Source organism: Dromaius novaehollandiae, chromosome 11 (assembly GCF_036370855.1).
Source record: "Dromaius novaehollandiae isolate bDroNov1 chromosome 11, bDroNov1.hap1, whole genome shotgun sequence".
Classification (NCBI taxonomy): Eukaryota; Metazoa; Chordata; class Aves; order Casuariiformes; family Dromaiidae; genus Dromaius; species Dromaius novaehollandiae.
Window position 1 is genome coordinate 25681293 of NC_088108.1, and position 20727 is coordinate 25702019.

At 44.9% G+C, this 20727-nt stretch overlaps 1 protein-coding gene across 7 annotated transcripts; it reads right to left on the reverse strand.

Moving 5' to 3' along the window:
* Positions 1-627: 627 nt before the first annotated feature.
* On the reverse strand, positions 628-20227 carry RAB41 (RAB41, member RAS oncogene family). 7 transcript variants are annotated; one of them, XM_064518465.1, is made up of 9 exons: positions 20014-20151; positions 17849-17907; positions 16030-16083; positions 13758-13863; positions 9864-9969; positions 9452-9563; positions 6170-6263; positions 4272-4338; positions 628-3141 (listed from the first exon to the last, which is right to left on the reverse strand). In XM_064518465.1, exons 2-9 carry the CDS (start codon positions 17872-17874, stop codon positions 3077-3079), a joined length of 630 nt encoding a protein of 209 aa, XP_064374535.1. In that variant the 5' UTR covers positions 17875-17907; positions 20014-20151; the 3' UTR covers positions 628-3076. The 7 variants fall into 7 exon arrangements, 5 of the variants coding, with proteins under 5 accessions (XP_064374535.1, XP_064374534.1, XP_064374536.1 ...); XM_064518464.1 differs by having other exon boundaries at positions 9864-9972; XM_064518466.1 differs by lacking the exon at positions 13758-13863 and having other exon boundaries at positions 9864-9972; positions 20014-20227.
* Between the last annotated feature and the right edge of the window lie 500 nt (positions 20228-20727).

Genomic DNA, 20727 nt, shown 5'->3' on the forward strand with positions numbered 1-20727 from the left:
TGCCGGGCGGGCGGGGCCGGAAGTGACGTGAGAGCTCCGCCCCGGCGGGGAGAGCTGCGGTCCGGCGCTCCCGGGGGAGCAGCGGGCTCGGGGGCGGTGCGGGGCGTCTCCGCCGCGGACGCCGGGACCTGCGAGCCAGGGCTCCCCAAGACAGGCTCTCACCCCCAGTCGCTGCCTGTCCCCGGTGCTTGGCAGCTCTGTGATGCCTCGGAGGCCAGGCTGCTCCTTTTGCGAAGGTCTCCCTGCTTTCCAGTTCAAAATCAAGATTAAACTTGCAAAATGCTCCAAATCCAAGTAATTAGCAAAAATGCCTATGCTCGAGACTCTCTGGATAGTTCATAAAAACAAAGAAATAGGGCAGTCTGTATTTTCACTAGAACAGAGGTTATGGGCAGGATTCCTGGACCAGCGCTCAGTGAACACCTCACTGCTCACAGTAAGAGAAGCGACCCACACTCCCCAGCCCCACAGGCCTTCCCTTCTGAACTCCTTCACTGCCAGAGCAATGCTTAAATCTGATAAATACATTCTTTTTCTATAAATACACAACATGGGACAGAGGCTTCTTAAATACAAGCAAGCAAAAGCAGCACAAGCTTCCTCTTCCGAAGGAGGACAGAGAAGGCGTTGGTGAAATAACTTTATTTAGTGTGATACACGGCTGTGGTCAGACAGTCCATATTCATATTAATAGTCACACTTACTTGGCTAACAGCTAGGAGACAGCGGGGCCAGAGACACACACTCAATATTATACACATCCATAGAGAAGACAGTGGGAAGTGAACTATTTCGTTTCACTAGTTACCCCCCCCATGACTTAAGGTCTCCCCTCCCCCCCACTTCCCTCCCACCAAAGTCCAGTGACTCCGAACAATACGACAGCAGTGGCAGGGCACATCTGCCTGTGAGAAGGGGACAGCAAAACCTGTTCTACGGCAGACACAGACACACTGACAGAACATCAGCAATTCCCACACAACAGGGAGTATGTACAGAGGAGGGGACTGAACTTCCCACCGCTGTGAGGTTCAGAGGGCTCCAACTACGCCAACTATCTGGGGCGAGAAGGGGGGACACTCCAGAGTGAAATGGGAAACATCCCAGCTTCCTCCTGCAGGCCAGCTCACATGGAGAGGAAGGGACAAGGCTCTCGGGAACACGAGGTAAGTCACCTGCAGCTAAGTAACTTGCAGCAAATAAGTCACCGCGGCCGGAGAGCAGCTCTGGCACCACGTGAGCAGGATGCTCCTCCAGCAAGGACCGCCAGGCGCCAGGTCATTACAAGAGCGACGGTTCCTTCCCTGCTCTGCAAGCTCTGCAGGCTTCAAAGTGCACACACAGACGTCACTGACCGACAAGGCCTCCTGCGAGGGGAATGTCATTAACCTACCAGACGCTGTAGCCCCGGTTTGCACCCTTCACACTGCGCTGCCCCTTCTCATCCCACCAGGATTCCCCTGCCAGCATGACACAGGCCAGGTGATCAGAAGAGCAGTGAACGGCTTAGAACCATCTTACCTATTTTTTTCTCCTGTCAATGGACAAACCTATTGACTTCTGGATGGGAAAGATGGACAAGACCTCCACTACAGTTTCTGAAGAGCTCTGTTAAAGTAGTTAGAAACAAGGGGTGTAGAGCAGGGGAAAGATGAAAGTATTCCTGAAACTCAGAGGTTCAGAAATGACTACAAAAGTCACTTCAACAGTGTACATTCCTCTACCCCCAGGTCTGATAATAAACCCATGTCACTACTCATCTCAGTTTTGGCAATGTTACAGCTTTAACACTATTCCAAAAGTGAAACTGCTACTACATGCTCCCCCCCAGTCTACTACCAGAAGCAAGTAGCTACGACGTAGTATATGATTTCATTAAGTAGCAACCTGGATAGGAAAGTAAAACAGCTGTCACTGACATTCAATCTGCTGTAGCTCTCCTGCTTCATGTGAAGAAATTCCCAGCCTAGGTGAAGAGGAACAGAAGACAGACCAGGAAAGGAACCTGAACAGCACCAATGACGCCCACGGCAGATATTGCCACTAGTGAGGAATTCTAGGGGATTGTTTGCCTTTGCTATCAACAGAAAGGACCCAGGTCCCCACAAACCGCTCCGAGGATCTCTTTCCACTCAACCTCATGCTGCAAGGCCTCCGCACCCTCTCCTTTCCCCATACCTGACAGCCAACATTCACCAAGCACCAACAGCCTCAAGGAAGATGGGAAGAAATTCCAACTGAAGAGAGCAATCTGTGCGATGTCTCTGCCACAGGAATGGGAGCAACAAGGCCCAAGCTATCAGAGTTGAGGGGTTTCCAGTGTTTTGTGTCACATAAGGGGCTGAGTGTAGGGCAAACCTTAGAAGTGATGAGCAAGAGTTAGCCAAGACCATCCGCAGAGAGGAGAAACTGAGCAGCTAGTATTGTGTGCGCCCTGCAGGAAGCAAAGTCTAGAAATAGATCACCTGCACTGTCAAAAAAAAGGCAAGGCCAAGTCAAACTGTGACTAGTTTAAAAGGAGTAGCCTTTAAAAAGAGGAAGTAGGGATGTAGGACAGAAAGACATGGCTGGAGTGGACAGGGAAGTAGTTAAGATGCAAGGCAATGAGGAAGGGGGAAAGCCCACCCCCAAACTTTGCTTTTGTTTTCCCTAACTTGGTGGCTTTTTCATTGCATTCACAAAAAGGTATATCTGAGCAGAGGGGCTCAAAGTGGGGAGAGGGAAGAGAGAGGAAGAGAGAGAGAGAGAGAGAGAGAGAGAGAGAGAGAGAGAAACAGAGAAAGAGAGAGAGAGAAAGAGAGAGAAAGAGACAGAGAGTGTGTAAAGGGCACTACAGTGCCAAAGTGCAACAACATAAAAAAATAAAAATAAAAGACAGGACACTCATTCTGCACTCAGGGCTCATACCATGCAGTAAGAGGGGCGGCCGGGGCTGCTCCCCACCAGTAAACAGGGAGTTCACTTGCTTAGTAGATTGGTTTTTCAGCCCACGAAGTAGGTTTGCCTAGCCAATGAGCAGTGATGTTCTTCAGTGAGACTGGCCGGTTGGGGAATGTGCTGCTACACGATGGGCCTGTTAGCAGGAGCAACCGCTCTCCGTTACTGGCTGCTCAGGAGGTTTCTCTAGTTTGATGTCAATCACTGGAGGAGACAAGTTAAGGAAGTCACCTGGTTCAAGAGGAAAAAAAGTAGAGAACAGGGAAAGTGATCAACTTAGCCTTTTTTGGGTGCCAGAGACAGACACGGGCTTCATACAAAGAGAAGCCAGGCTGACAGCTTCCAGTCAAAAAGTGTACAGATGTTTATATGTCATCCAAACATGACTTTAAACCCAGCCCTGATGACGCTGGCCATAACGTTTGGAAGAGCCGATAGCACTAACTTCTTTAAGGGTGAGGCAGAACTGAAGGGTCAGTTACACTCGCCACTTCTGATACTGGCTGAATTGCCTCAAACAGCATCTGTTCCTCCTGTTCCAGCCTTCAGCTCAGCATATTTTGCCAATTGTTAATTTAAAACTAGCTGCATTTGGAAGTATGGATGCTATGGATTTTATCTAGCCTTTTACACAGGCAGAATATGACAAATTGCTAGCACAATCACTTGTGTGCTCTATTACTAGACGCATGTAGCATGCAAAACTGCAGCAGCATTCAGTGGTTACAATGACAGCTCTGCCCTGTGAAGATTACTACTGTCAGAAGTCATGGATTTGGCTTCTTAGCCTGTTTAGAGTTGGTATAAAAATAAAAAAAGCAAAACAAAAACTGAGCTTAACAGATTCTATTAACAGTTATTTCTCTCCTACAATTTTGAAAAGCTTGTCAGCTGTCCATTCTTGGTGATGGCAGATGCTCTAGCAGAGCAGCACACATCTTGCCTGAAGAGGATGATTAGTAATACCAGTGGACTGGGTATGTCAAGACCATTTGGAGGACAGTTCATTCTGCCCACAAGACAGCCCTGTGCAAAGAGAAGAAAATACCAAGGCATTTTGAAGCTATGCAAATTTTGTCCTTAAGCAGACAAGCTTAAAGAGAGAATGCAAAACTTGCCCTTGCAGTTATAAATTGCAAGGGCATAAGTAGGGTCTTAATTTATATCCATAGGTAAGCACCACACTATACAAGCTGTTCCAGCCGTGTGTCTGCAAAACCCCAATAATGCCCACATTCACAATGTACCAAAGAGTCAGCAAGTCCAACCTGACAAAAAGATAATTGCCAAATCCTACAAGAACAGGAAAGCTACTGAAAAGAAAGCAAGGATACTGTCTTCTTTGCTCTTCTCTGGTGTGCTGTCCATCCCAGGTAAAGCAGCAGCCACACGACGGAAAAGCTGAAAAGTAACAACAGGTAAATGGAAAGCTTGTCAGAAAGAATGCATGTTAAAAAAATAGCTTTACAAGAGAACTTAGAGTCAGAATTTTACAGACTTGTTACTTGGACTTTTTTTTTTTTCCAAGCAAAGCAATGATCAGCAAATGCCATGAGAATTCTACCCAAGATATTTGGGTAGGTACCTGAGATAAACCCAAGGTTGGTAACAAAATGATTACGTTACCAAATGACTACAGACATGAAGTTTTATTTTATCTGTTGCTAGTTAACTGAACATGGCATTTTTCTTTATTAATAACAGTGTTCTAAGGATACACAGAACAGTTCCCTCCTGTGCTCAGTAAGCATGTCAGAGGCTGCAATTTACCATTTTCAGCCTCAACTGGTTTTGTATACAGGAACGTTACACTGCACAACCCAGGAGTTCTGATAAGCAACCTTGCAACACACTGGAAGTTTAAGAGTAAGTTTAAGAATAGCCTAGCTTTTTAAAGCCCACCCTTTAAGTTCTGCTTCAAAACAGTCATCTAAGCAGAATGGCTGGCTCAAGTGAGCTGCATCTAAGCTATGAAGGATTTGCTAAAGCTAGGAAGGACTATCGTATCCCCATATAAAACAGACAATGCTTTCGCATAATTTTTCAAGTTGATGCCTAGAGCTTCTTCTGCTGACACTAATACAGCAGCTAACAAATCAGATAATGCTAGACAAGTCCGGTGGACAGAGCTGTAGAAAGATGTATTTCTACTTGAAAAACCAGAGGAAGGAGACTGATGAGTGCCAGCCAGTGACGATCTTTCTCAAAGTACTTTGGCAAGGGCTTATCATCCACCTCTCCAAATCGTATTACGTGGAAAATCAAACCGTTGAGGTACCAGCAAAGCCCTGCAGTTACTGTCTTCCCTCAACACCTTTAGTCACAGAAGTTCTCGTTACCAACACCCGCATGGCAAATAAAGCAACAGTAAGTTAGAACCAAAGATTAAACTGAATTATATCCATAGGAGTTTAAAAACACTCCCTCTCCCCGCCACAACTAAACCTCCTAACATCATTATGATGACCTCCTAACCATCTGGTGTGCTGCAAACTAAGTTCATGTGCCAGTTGGGTGACTTCCTGACATCAGTAGTACTTAAGCTCCCTGCAAATCTTTGGGCCCTATAGTTGCCTTAATCCCCAAACTCTGTCATGCTTCAGAACAATGCTTCCTGAACTAATGGGGAGTGGGCTCACAAGCTCCTAGGAAGAAGCAATGGGCACAAATTGAAACACAAAAAAGAACTGATCACCAATTTGAAATCTATGATCTCCAGAGGTCCCTTCCAACCTCAACTATTCTACAGTTTTCTATGTTTTTATATTCTATGGTATTCTATGTTTTTTCTGCCAAGCTTGAAAACAGAACCAGGAACATCTACTCTGGTGCATCAGCATACACTATCAGCCTGACTGCTGTCAACACTGATTTTAGAAAACACTGCATTAACTGTTAACAAAAGCAAAGGGAACGTACAAAATTATGTTTGACATGCTGTACTGCAGAGTGACATTCCTATCCCTCAGCAAATTCCATTTTTAGATTCTCCTTCCTTTCAAGGTAGGTTAAGTTTGCTTAGCTTTAACAAGGTACCACGAGCTTGACAGGAAAGAAGCTTCCACTAGATAAAGCAGCAGCACTGGTCATTAAGCAAGAAGGATTTCAGGATCTGACAAAGATAACAGGTAAGTACCTGATGGAGCACAAACTGTAAGCCGAAACTTATTCCTCTCCCTTCAAAGCAGTGAAGTACAGATTTACTGATCTTTAAAACATAACATAGATCTACCTGTTTCACATTGTATCCAGTCTTTGCACTGGTCTCAATAAACATCACATTCAGCTCTTTGGCTCTTTGTTCACCTTCTTCTGTAGTGATTTGCCTGGACAAAGGTGCAAACAGAAGCAGAAAGACAGAAGGGAAAGACAGGAAGAATTAGAGATATCTGTGACTGAGACACTTTTCAATGGAGGTCCTCTTCACCACCCGTTACAAGAGTGCATAATCTACAAACGGAGACCTCTGGACCTCTGAGTTTTTAAGACCCCCAGGTTCCTCATTAGGTTCCAGCTAGAGAAGAAACAACCTCAGGTAAGTAGTTCAGGGAGCGCTTGGACTATGACTATTAAAAAAAGGATCATCAGCACAGGATGAAGTTTGTGTAGCACATCTGAGTCTCATTCACAGCATCCTCAAGGGAAAAGAAGAATCCCCATTAGCTGCACCTAATGCAAAAAGCAGTTCCCCAGAAGTCAAGTTGCAGCAACAGTGCTGCTGCTTGAGAGAAAGCACCTGCAAATGCATCTCTGATCAATATCCTGTACATACCTGTTTCACATTATATCCTGCTTTAGCACTGGTTTCAATATACATCACATTCAGTTCTTGGGCTTTTCTCTCACCCTCCTGTATAGAAACCTGTCTACAGTAATGAGAACAAATCACAGAAAAGAAAAAAATAAAACAAAAAAATAGTCCAAGAAAAAAAAGTAGAAAAACCAGCAACCAACTGAAGCAACATTAGCAAGAAAGCTAAACTTAACAGGCTACACCAAATAAAAACAGTGCTATTAGCAGTTCAATTCTTCAACCATGTTCGACAGTAGAACTTAATTTTCATCATCACTTGGTTTTAACCATAGGATGAATGGTTTCCTGTAGGCTCTATTTAATTTCAGAAAACGTGACCAATCTCAGACCGATCTGTGGTTTTGTCCAGTCTTAAGAGGCCCAGTATTTCAGCTTGTCACAAATCTCTTAAAAGCAAGAATTCATAGGTAAGACAAGGAGGCTTCTTTTAGTGATAGCTTGTGCTGATCAGCACAGCTGAATACACCCCCTAACTCCAAATTCTAGGCTAGTCCAGGGCTACTGTCACTTACATTGAACTTCTACAATAGGAATTTCTGCTGCCACATGAACTCCAACTTTAGCTGTGATGCAAACAAGTTTCTAGTTGCCTTATTCTTACGACAATGCTGGACAAGCTATCCTGCACACGCGCGCACACACACACTATTTCTGAACCATCAAAAATAATCAAAGGCAGCAATTACCCCATTTGGTTTTTCAGTTCCAGAAGAAACAGGAGTTTGTTAGAAATTAGAAAGCCTCAAATCTAACTTCCAGATCAATCAGTTAGGAAGCTGGAGTTATTTTCAGCTCCCAGTAGGGCATAAGAGATGCTAATTTGTCAACATACGGAGCTGTCTTAAGTAGAACAGCTTCTCAAATTTTGCTCAGTTGCTTTCACAAGCTGATTTGCAAGCTGACCAGACTGCTCTGAATTCTTGCCACCTGGATTTCTTAATTCAAGCCATCTATACACATTTATCTATTTGTGAAGCTCTGAGCACCAAATTTTCCCAAAATTTCTGAAGTACATTGCACAAGATACTTCAAATGGCCTGCAAAGGAACTGGGGAAAGCCAAACAGTTATCAACACTAAAGTGGTCCCGCTGGTAGACACAACACATTTCCAAGAGTATCAGCAGCACAAAGACCACACGGCACTCAATATCTAACTTCATTTTTCCTCCGCTTGCTCAAACCACATACCAGTAATAGAACTGTCTCTACTTTTCCTGCTAGGCACAGCAAACTAAAAACTAACAGTGTGGCTTGTACAGAGACAAAGGATGAAGAACAACTCCTGATACCAATTTGTGTAGCCAAAGATGCTGGGTATTATCTCTCATGTGAGCATTTAGGCAACACCAAAACCACAGGGGAAAAACAGGTCATAACACATTTTGAAGCAATATTTACACATCGGGAATAAAATCAGGTTTAGAATTTAAAATGTGACAGCACCCAACAAGGAAACAGGCAGATCCCTATTAGGCCCATCATGCTAAGAAGCAGAGTAAACAAACTGGCAACTCAGGTATTAGTGCAAATTTTTTTTGATAAAACTTTTAGATTCCATCTGTAAGGCTTTTCAGACTGTCTTTCGATCAGAAGTGTGTTATTAACCGCAAAAGGTTAGACTTTTGATTTTGTAAGAGTATTTAACTATGAGATCCAAGTGTTTCCCATTTCTGCCTTTTTTACATGGTTTCTTTTGTGACAGTTAAAAATTCCCATCACTTCAATGCTTCGTATGTTCTACAGATTAAACCATACAGTTTAGAGTAACTAACTGGCATATCTGAAGTGATTCAGTTCAAAGTATTGAATTTGTAAGGAACTGTGTGGCTTATTCCCATCATTCCTTTGCCAACTGTTACTGAAGCTAACCACTAATAGGAAGACTTTTTCTTATCTACACTATTTCTAATGTCCTCATAAAGAATGAAAATCTCTCAATATAAGAAGTTCTACTAATTCAACAGTCAAGAAAAGAAATAGAAATGCAGAAGTGCAAAACTCTGGTCTTCTAAGAAGCTATTACATTGCTTACACTGGTTGCAGTAATATTGTAGGATTATGAGTTTTAAAACTAAAATGCTTTATCTCTCAAAACATTGAATCTCTGTGGTTTTAAAAATTTAATTCATTTTCTCCATCTCTTGGGGAAATCTGTTTTCACTTATCTGGTTTCCCCTCACACTTCCACAGTATCACAGTTTATGCTACATGTGACATGAAATTTATCCTCGAGGGAAACCTTCTAGACTCATACTACTAAAATCTCATGCTGCATCTTACAATAAGAAAAAAAACTTTACTATAATCTTTTAGATTTGCACATTCAGAAAGAGTCACATAAATATGACTGAAAAAAAGGCAGACTTCCTTGCTTTTGAAGATATCTTTTCAGTTTTATCTCAGCACAAAAAGAAAAATTAGACAAAATACACTATGAGAAAGATGGCACAGAGAGATACTTAATTTAAGTAAAAGGAAAATTTTTAGGTGGGTCTATTTTATCCCAAACTATTTGTAGAATAATAAAACAGAATAAATGTGCATATTCTGACATCAGAAATCTGAATATCATTACAAGCTATGTTATGACTATATATGACTTCAAACGCAAGCTATTCTTGCTTTTGAAGACAGAGAAGTCAGCCAGTTCCCTGCTTTTACTGGTCACAGCAGCAGGGCCAGCAGTTCCCCATCATTACCTCTTGTCTGCCAGATCAGTTTTATTCCCCACCAACATGATGATGACATCACTTCCTCTCTCTGTTCGAACATCATCAATCCACTTGGAGGTTTGCTGGAAAGAATTCAAGTCTGTAGGGGAGAAACAAATTGAGAATGCTGAGGACCAAATTTCTTCCAAGTGAGGGGGAATGCTTATGAAACTGGCCGTGCCTGTCCATGTGTTTCTCCAAGTCTTCCCGCACCACATATAAACAACCCACAAATTGTTTTCTACCCAGACAGAAAAATAGGGGGAAGAAAGGAAGAAAACAAAACCAAAAACAAACAGTTTCCAATGTTAATTATCTTTCTGCAGAACTACTGGCTGTAACATACCAGTTCTGCTTACATGTAGTATTTCAAATAATGAGACACCAAAGCATCACTCACTTGTAATGTCATAGACTACCACAGCAATGGTGGAGTCGCGGATGTAGCTGGGAATGAGACTGCGGAACCGCTCCTGGCCTGCTGTGTCCCAAAGCTGCAGCCGAACCTGCTGGTACCAGGCCAGGGAGAGCAGAGAGGCAGCAAGAGAGAAAAGAAAGGAGGAAACTGTCCTTTAGAGAAAAGGCCATTTCTAGAATTCACTGTATGCAGCTCCATCTGAGAAGCTGAGACTGACCTTGTAAACTTGCTCCCAAACATCCAAAGAGCACAGAAGCTGGCTTTGCTGGTTTTCAGTTTATACTAAATGCGTTTTAATTACCTCCTTTGTTTGTCTAGAGATCCTGCCATTCCCCCAGTCACCACATCCCAAAGAGCTCTACATTACAGCTGCTGCCCCAGTTATCGCTGCTAATGGTAGCTAACGAGCAATACTGAGTTGGTCTTCCTTACCCAGGACCATGTATGGTGTCTCCACAGTACTCCCAAACTACACAGTCTCGCATCAAAGCTCTCTAGGCAATTCCCACACGACAGACATGCAGTTTCCTCAGCACAGACACCAAGTAGTGAAACAGCATCCAGAAGGTGTAACAAGGATTTTCACGCAAGATTAAGGCAATCAATAAGTTAAGCCGTAGCAGAAACAAAAGCAAATGCTGCCAACTGTAGGCCACATGTGACACAAAGGGCATTGGATGCGCCCCTTTCAGATAAGCACAAGAATCAGAAACAAGCATCAAATTCTATGAGAAAGAGATGCAGTTTGATCTCCAGCACCAGAGCTATGCCCAAAATACAAATTGAGCTATTATACGATAGCTCTAAAGTCTGCTTTATTTCTCTTCTTTCACCTATCTTCTAATCCACATGAACATCTTGTGCGTATATTAAAGTAATAACAATCATTATGTCCACACAATGCTGGGACTTGCCTATTTGAAACAGAAATGGTCAAAAAATACCCAGCTACCACAACAAATGCTAAACAAAAGCTTTTAACAATGAGCAATCGGGATTGATGCCATTTCCTTCCAAGTTATCATTCCACACAGCTGGCTGTACAAGCAGTGCTACACAGCCAGAAAACAAGATTGCTGTTGACATTCTCAGTGGCCACAAGTTCCATACAAGGGTAGATATTCTCTCCCAAAATAATCTGGCTGGATTATATGAATTAAGTTAGAAGTTCTCACAAAGCTACTCGCTCAACAATGAGGGATAACAGCTTTTTAAGTTTAGAACATCTGTTAATATGAGAGCTTGCAGAAGACTGGCTACAAGGGAGAAAATAGTTTAAGAAGGACCAATAGTTATTTGGCTTAGAAGAGAAGTTTAAACAGAAGCTGGACAGAGTACATGTCTGCAAAGCACCCTGCTACAAGCACATTCAAAACAACATGATACCTACATCAGGATAGCCACACTGCTGCCATCAGTGTTCAGGACAACTAGGGCTTATAGTTGAAGCAATTAGCTCATATGAATTGTTCTCTTCATTTTGGAGACAACCTTGATTACATCAGCAAGAATTGGGGCTCTTCAGCAGCCCAGGAAAATGCAGGGCAATGAACTCCCAGCACTTGGACAATATTACACCAGTGCTGGCAGATCAGATTGGTAATAACAGCTTTAGGCTCTCGCTTCTGGACTACACAATGAGCTACCACAGAGAGTCCCGAGACATTGCTGGTTCACCCAGAAAGTTTACCAAGCTGGTAGTTTAAATACTCCAAGCTTCAGACTCATGATCAAAAATGTAGCTAAAGGAAGTACTACAGACTTGGCGGAAGACTGATGATCTTGTTGTAGCGAAGGGTACCACTGTTTGAGGGAAATCATTCAGCTAGTCTGGAGGTACTGTGAAGGCATCCCTGAAGGGACCTAAGGAGGAAAGTTAGCTACAATATTCCTGTAGCCTCTGGTTTCTAGAGGTCAAAGTTGTACAGCCATTTTTTGGAGACGAAGAGAAAAATACAACCCTCCCAAACAAGACAGCTTGCTAATGACAACACTGGTCTGGAAAGATGAGAGGTTCTCAATCAAGCATTAATCTGAACTCATGCAGAAATCAGCACAAAAGGTAACTTGTTCTGCAAGGGGCCAAGTTGCAGTATACCTCACCATTTTTCTTTCTATAGCCAACTAATACTTCAAAATGCCCAGCAGATTAACACAAGCAATTTTTCTTCTTCTCGGCCCACCACATAACCAGCTAACAGTCTCGTTCTACTGGTTAACATCTTGGCTGGTACTTAGGTATGTCATATGGAGCTGTCACTATTTTACCCTGCCATGATGCTGACCAGCATTAACTTATAGGAGACTCTCTGAGGTTCCTGAGTACAGTGACTACTAAAAGACAATGCATATATACAGCTCTTTACAGGGTAAAGAAAATTAAATGTGTATTCCCAATATTAATAGGGTTCACCATTATCATCACCTCAGAAGTATACAAGCATGTTCCTTCACAAACACAAGAGATTTAAAAGCCTCTCCCTGGCTAAGAACAGATCAAACAGTAGGAAGAAGAAAAATTAAATTATCTGAAAAGATCAGACTATTACCAAGGCATGATGAGATCAGCTATCACTAAATCATTTCTGATAGGTCTGGAAACTTAAGAACAGCCTAGACTGCGACAGATTCTTCAACCTGCCTATGTAAACAGCATCTTTTACCTGTCCCAACAGGAGGACAAAAAAAGTGCCAACTTCTGCAGCATGCCACTCTCTCTCATTTAGATCTGTTCCCCAAAAAAGTAATCATGCGCACGTCTCGTTGCTCCTCAAACCCCAAGCAGATCACTTCAGTTTTATATTTTTATTTTGTACCAAACCAGAAATCCTCCCCAAGTATTTAAGCTACAGGATTGGAATTTCAAAGACCATTTTACTATGTGCCTTCACTGAATAAGAGAAATGGTAACAGAATTTTGTTATTACCCGTTAAGCATTTCTGTTTACCAAAGTGCAATAAAACCCTGATCTGTAAAGACTCACTATAACCTAGAGTTTGTGACAGAATAAGAGTGGGCCACAGGTTTTTCATCTGTGCTTCGTTCTTTACTTAGACTTTGTCTACACAGTATCAGCTCACTGGTACAAATCCTGCGTACATATTTATGCTGCTACTATAGCTTAACTGAAAAAAAAAGAACAAGTGGAATAAATAACAAGGAATTATAGTGAAATAATTATTATATTCATATTGTATTTTATACTAAAACTCTCTGTACAAGAGTTACAGAAAAGTGGCCTCCAAGTTTGTTCATTCTTTAGAAGTTATGGTAATTATAAACTTGCCTCTTCTATTTCAGAAGCTCCCTGGTGGCTCGTATGACCAGCAAGCTCTCATCTTCAATGAAATCAAAGTTCTGAATCCTCACAAGTTTCTAGGTAGCTTTTATTTAAACAGGTGTTGTACTGTTTTACATAGTATGACAATGTTTCATTATTTTTGCATCTGTTGTTGCTACTTTTATTAATTCTCTAATTATCCAGAACAGGGGAAATTTTCATTTCAACGTTAAAAAAAAACAGAAAAAGTAAAAACCTTTACAAAGGCTATCAATCACCAAGGACACACGAGAAGATATAAACCCAGTTCACCTACCTGATAATCCTCTGCATGTCCCTTCCAGTTTGAGTGGACAAGAGATTCCCCAGTTTCTATGTCATGGAATGCAGTTACTACTGGGTGTGGGGTAAGATGCTCAGCTACTTCCCCTCAGTAAAAGCAGATCCATCCATGAAATACCTACAGTCCTGGGGCAGAGGGCCTATCTTAGCTCCTTTCAGAAAACAGCCTTTTCTGAAAACACCACCACTTCCAGTGCATAAAAGGTACATGTTAACAGCAAGGCCTCTGCAGACACCCAGGCTCAATACCTACTTGTAATGTCAAAGACAATGACAGCCACAGCAGAGTCACGGATGTAGCTGGGAATGAGGCTGCGGAACCTCTCCTGGCCGGCTGTATCCCACAGCTGCAGCCTGATCTGGGAAACGGAAAAGTGTAGGGGAAGAGGGAAGGGAAAGAGCAGGAAAAATGGAAAACAAAACCAAAACTCAAGTGAAATAAAAAGAAAAAAATTGCAAGGCAAAAATAACCCAACAAAAGGATAGTTAAAATGGAACAGAAGTATGAAAAGAGCCAACGATACTTCTAACCCCATCCTTGTGGTAGCCTCAGTCTAACACATCAGAGAAACCTCCCTCCCTCCACAAGCTCATTAATCCATCTTGCACACACATGATCAAGCTTCTCCTTTTCAACGGGAGAGCAAGATATTCCTAACATATCTTCTAACACCATCCACTGATGGAAACAAGCATGCATACCTACCTCAGTGCATCCTGCCACGTCAGGATTCTGCCTACAATGATTATACAAGCAGATGGCAGCCTATGTGTAGCTAGATGTGGTCACACCTAGTTGTAAGGACTAGAACACCCAGCTACTAATTAATCCGCTGGAAAGCCTGATGTGAAGTGCTGAAACATCGTAGTGACGTCCAAGCCAGGACAGCAAACATCCTCTAGATAAGCCTATCTTTCACTCAAGCCCAACGAGTCTGCGAAGGTACTGCGACACAGACAAGGAAGTACCATTCAGCCTTTCAAAACTGAGGTTGCAGCTGTGACACAGAACCGTCAGCCTGACAGCCAGGAGTGAGGATGGGGCTTCTCATGGCTCCAATCCACTTAGTGCCATAGCTCCCATTGTACTAGCAAAGTGCTGTAAATGACACACTCACGATTGCAGTCTACCCAGAGCTGATTTTGAAGAACTCCACTCCACAGGTATTTGTTCCTTCTGCTGCCTAGTATGTGCTACTCAAGCCATATTTAGAGCTGAGTGATCTGGCACAGGTGTATTTTTAAGGGAGGGATACATCAGACATGGTAAAGCATACACTGCAGTTACAGGCTTATTCTTCATTTCAAGCATGACAGTCAAAGCCTCTTCTAAAATGCAGCACTAGCCATATCTGAAAAATTACTTTAGTGTCTGAATTCTCCTAGCTTCTATGCTGCTATTTCTCCTTCATCTATAATCAGGACCTCTGTTATTTAACAGGCTTTATGGGCTCTGCTGGACCACTTACATAATGAAGAAGGCTTATATCAGATATTTGAAAGAGAAGGATGTTTTCTGGATAGCACGTGAGTGGGTGACCTACACAACCATAAGAGTTCAAGACTACCCTTGAGAATTACGGACTATTGAAAATGACATACAGGTATTCCAACTTGCCTTCGCAGGTGTCAAGCAGCATTCCCAAGATGGCTTTTTTCTTCTACTACTGCTAGCACAGTTGGAGAACGTTATCAAAGTAGTTTCTTCCATTCAAAGATTAAGCAAGGTCTTTTCTAACAGTGAACCACTGGTAAGATGGCAGAGAAGCGATCAGGAGACCCACCATACTCACTGGGCAGAGACTGCTCCAGAAGCAACACACCAAAGCGACACAAAACTTGCATCACACCTCCGACCCCCAAACAGTTTCATCCTTAGCCAAGGGCAAAACTAGCAAAAAGGCAAGTACTACTGAACATGAACTACTGAAAAGACAAATATTGAAAGACAGAGTAGAGGGATTTGAGAGGTCTCTTTATGCAAAAAGGAATCTCATGCAAGCTAAACCCAAAATTGCTTTATTAACAACAAGCCAGAATTGCGTTACTGACTGAATCTTTTTACAAGGATGAATTCCACCACCACCGGTAATCTTGAATGATTTCAGAACTACCTTGGGCCCATTCAGACCCACTTATACCAACAATCCCAGAGGCAGAGCTGCAAATCCTGTGAGCAAACTATGTCTACAGTACATGTGGCAGACAGCCCACTCCCCTGTGACATGGACATTAGCTTGCCCCAATTTTGCATGAAAGGTTTTGACTGCATTCTAGAAGTATCAAATATTACTAAGTAGCAGAAAACAGGAGACTGGGTCAATGATTTGATTCAAACACAAGAAAAGCATTCATATAGCATGAATTAACTGCCTGAGGAGTCCGGTGTCTCAAAGGCTGTCCCTCTGAAAGCTGCTGTGGGATTTCAACAGCCATTGGAGGAACAGCCAGGCAAAACAGCATGCACAGCAACTGCTGCTCCCATGACTGCAGTTGCCATGCTATCACACAGATGCCTCACTTACCGTGCGATCTTCAAGATACATTGTTTTTGACAGGAAATCAATTCCAATGGTTGCCTGAAAAGAAAAAAAGCGTTAGTAACTGCAACTTGCCTTCCATATCTGCAAACCTGATCTTGCTATGCAATCTCTCAAAAATGTTCACAAACTTACAATTAAGCTCTTCAAGTCATTTCCCTTCAATACAATTAATAAAAAACAAGCAATATAGGTATCTGCACCATCTTCAGTTCACAGCACTCTTCAAACACTTCTCAACTGCACAAGATCCTTTGAGTTTCTGATTTTACCTCTCAAACATTCATGCACCTTAACACATATCATATCAGAACTGGCATCTCCCTTCCGTCTACAGCAATTCAGTCTAGTAAGAATTCTATTAGAAATAACCAAAAGGCAAAGCAAATGTTATTTTGAATACTGCTGAGAAATTACATGCATAAATTGTGGGTGACTGTGCTGAAACCTAAAAAGCGATGTTTATTCAGGGCTTTTCAGTTGAGAATGCGCTTTCCTTTCAGTGAGATTCAAAGGCTTCATTTCCCAGACAGCTCTTTGCAAGTCTCCTCCCATTCACATTCCCATTGCTGTAAAGCAATTGTGGCATGGAGACATATGGAGTAATTTACGAAGTTAGATGTATTAAACATTTCTCTGGCACTTAAACCAAGCAGGTGTCCTAGTCCACCATAACCCAGGGAGAGAAGACAGAATACTGATGTAGCAGATTTAAGTGTAGTATTTTAGGGGCCTTCTATACCCAGTATTATGCAACAAACAGACAGCATAAACACTGGTCTGGAAGGCCTCCATCAAAACACGAACCTGGTAAGATTAGAAGAGACCGCAACAGTCAGTTTCTGTAGCTAGCACTAATTTCTAGGAGCCCTATTTCCTGGAGCCAGGACACAATTTACAATAACTATGACAGCTAGATAAAAACACAAGAGCACTTTAAGAAAGTCAGAAAGCAGAAGAGGATCCAGTTTTACTGAATGACTTATCCTCTAGACACCCATCTTTCTTCCTTTTTTCTATTTGCAGCTTAAAATTATTCCGGTTTAAGAATAGTAACTCTTTCTGTCCTGAATTAAGAGAGAGCACCATAATCTCATCTTCCTGGAAGCCAGTTTGTATTTCCTTGAAGCTACTTCATATTTTCTTGAAATACCCAATATTCTTGATGCAACCAACTCCTCATGAAATCCTCAGTTTCTGTGATTACCCCAATTCTGCATTCAGCCCTCTTACACATCTTTAGCTTTTAATCTGAAGGCTCCTCATCCCTGCCCTACTCACTGTCAGAATTTCCCTGGCTTTTTCTATCTACAGCATTTTAGGTAAAACAAACAAACAAAATCTATGCCAACATCTTGCATATTTATCTATGCACTCTGGACCCAACTACTACTATATACATGGAAAAAGTCTACAAAGACTCTAGAGACCAAGAAGCGCATGAGCACAATTCATCCATTATTGTGTTTCCTGACACTTCTGCATCCATATTCAGTCTTCACCATCACCTTGTGATCCAGCTCCATAGACGAACGGCTTCTTTACCCTTTCTACTCCAGATTCTCACATATCCAGACAGCATCTCAGTCTTGCTGCTTTTCTCTACACTGCATATCCTCACATCATACTAGATGCTTGGGCTTAGTCATAAAGTCTCATCTCCATTTCAAGGCACATTACAACCTCACATATGATACTGAATTGACATCTCACAGAGAAGTGTGTTTGCCCCTAGATCTTAAATGCATATATTTTAATGGCGGGGAGTAGATTTACCTCTTTTTCAAAAAAGACTACCACGTACCTGGTAAGTATTGTCGAAACTGTCATACATAAACCTGGTGATCAGAGAGGTTTTCCCAACTACAAAAGAAGAGAAAAATTACTTTCAAGCAGCCGGGCGGGGGTGGGGGGCAGCACTGCTTTGGGAGTGGCACTGTGGTAGCGCTGTTCATAAGAATGAAGTTTCCCATCTAAAGCTATTTCCCAGCTACTCCCTCCTGTGAAATAACTAGCTAAGAAATTCATTCACAAAATGATAGGAGTGTACTAAGCCAAATCAATTTAAGTAGGTCAAAAATTAATCAAGATGAAAACTTGGTCTGTAATTTTGGTGTGTTGTGATGTACATGACAAAAAAATTATTTGTTTGCTCTTTCTTTGAGCAAGCAATACATCTATTGTTTTACACATTTGATACTTAGAAAACCACCAAGTCTAAGACCTCTAGCCACAAAACCTCAGAGAAGGAGATGATCATGGTCTGGACACTATTTAGCTGCCTCTGACTGGATAGAAAAGCAACGTTTAAGATGTAGATCCTTTCTTCAAAACAAAACTTTACAGACTGCGTAAACTTTGATGACTTGCCTAAAAGCTTTAAACCTTTGTCTGCGATATTATCAAGAGGCACAGAACGAGAAATGGGGACCAAAGATAAGATCCCTGTATTTCTCTCCAAGTTGGAGGAAGCCAAGAAAAATTCAAAGGACATGGATGGAAGAGAACATGGAAAAGGAATAAATTGCCCAGAAAGGTTGTGAAATTGTAAGCATTGGAGAGGGTTAAAAAGGGGTCAGATAAATGTCTATCAGGAGCAAAGCTGATCCTGCTTCAACGAGGTAGGTGAATTAGATGCCTTCTAGAAATCCCTTTCTGTCCTACAGTTCCGTGATTAAGAAATAGGTAACCAATAAGAGATCTAAAAGAGAGTCACAGAGCAAAGCAGACTGCAATTTCAAGGAAAATATACTATTCATCCTTATATTATGAGGGCAGGGAAACAAATGGGAGTCAACCTTCAAGTAAAAGACAAAATAGAAGAGGGAGCACAAAAAGGGTGCAACAACCGTTCTATAAAAATAATACTGCTTTACCATTTATTTTTTCCTTTCCAGTATATGTCATGCACACAGTGACAAGAATAGGGCACAAGAAGAGGTACAACGTAATGGGCTGCAGCAGCAGCGTAAGAGCCAGCATATTCCTCCAAGAGGCCAGAAACGCGCACCTGCCTGGACCGGGCCCCACCGGCCGCGCGCAGCCGCCCAGCACGGCTCCGGCGCACTGCAGGCGAGCCTTGGGAGGAGGCCCGGCCGCCTCCACCGCCGCGCCGAGCCAGCCGGGCCCGCAGCCGGGGGGCCGGCGCGGCCTGCTGCGTGCGCCGGCAGGGGAAGGGGGAACGCAGCGCTTGCCGGGCTCGTGCCTCTGGCCGGCGGCGGCCTAGCGCCCTTCCCGCGGCGAGGAGAGGCCGGGGCCGCCCCGCCCTCGGGCAGACGCCCTGCGACTGACGCCCCCGCCGCCCTCCGCCCCGCGCGGCCGCCTTCCGGCTCCCCAACCCCCGCTACCGGCTCCCCACCGCCCCCGGGGCCTCTCTAACGGCTCCTCACCCCCCCCCCCTCCCCGCACAGCTCCCCACCGGCTCCTCGTTCTCCCACCGCCCCGCCCGGCGCAAGGCCCTACCAGTTCCTCACCGCCCCCCCCCGCCTCCTCCCCGGGCCCCCAACGGCTCCTCCCCCGCCTCTAAGTCGCTAACGGCCCCTCTCCGCCCCCCCCAGCCCCCCTAACGGCTCCTCACCCCGCCCCCCAACCGCCCTAACGGCTCCTCTCCGCCCCCCCAACCCCCCTAACGGCTCCTCACCCCGCCCCCCCCAACCCCCCTAACGGCTCCTCACCCCGCCCCCCCCAACCCCCCTAACGGCTCCTCACCCCGCTCCCCAACCCCCCCAACAGCTCCTCGTCTCTGCGCCCCTAACGGCTCCTCTCGCCCCCCCCCCCAGCCCCCAATGGCTCCTTTTCGGCGCCCCCCAGCCCCTAACGGCTCCTCGCCGCCCCCCCCCAAACGACCGCTCGCGCCCGCGCTCCTAACGGCTCCTTCCCCCCCCCCCCCGCCCCCCGCGGCTCCTCCCCGGCCTCCGGGCCGCTGGCGGCTCCTCCCTCCGCCGCCGGGGCCGCCGCCGCCCCGCTCACCGCTCTGCTCGCCCAGGAAGACCAGCTTGAACTTCCGCAGCGGGTTCCCGAACTCGCCGCCGCTGCCGGGCGCCGACATGGCGGAGCGGGGAGGCCGAGCCGGAGCCGTGACTGAGGAGCAGGAGACACCGCCGCGCGCACCGGCACCCGCCGACCGCCCCACCCGCCGCCGCCGCCGCGCGCGCGTCACTTCCGCCGCCCGCCTTCCGCCGAGCGAGTGACGCCACGGCGCCGCCGGTGACGTCACGGCGGCGCCCGCGCTGCGCCCGTGTCGTCATCGCAGCACAACGGCGGCAGGTTTCGGGGCTGCCGCCCGCGGGGGGCGCCGCGCCCTGCCAGGCCCCGCGGCCTGGGGCCGTGGTGACGCGGCGGGGACACGAAGCGGGTCGTTTCGCGTAGATTTATTTATAAAGGTGCCACAGGCAGGGGACGCGGTGGGGCAGCCCCACAGCGGCGGCCCGGCCCGCCTCGCCCCGGCCCTCCCCGCGCCTCTGCGTCCGGCCGGGGGAGCGGAGCGGAGCGGGCCCGGCCGCTTGGGCCGCACGAGGCCACCGAGGACCCCGCTGGCCTCGTTTTTCTATTGTAAAAAAGTAGAAGAGAGAGAAACGTTCCTCTCTGACACCGTCTTCCGCAATACAGAGGGGGGAGTGACTGCACCCTTGGGAGACGACTGGGTGGGGGTGCGGGAGCAGCACGCGCACCCTCCCAGCGACG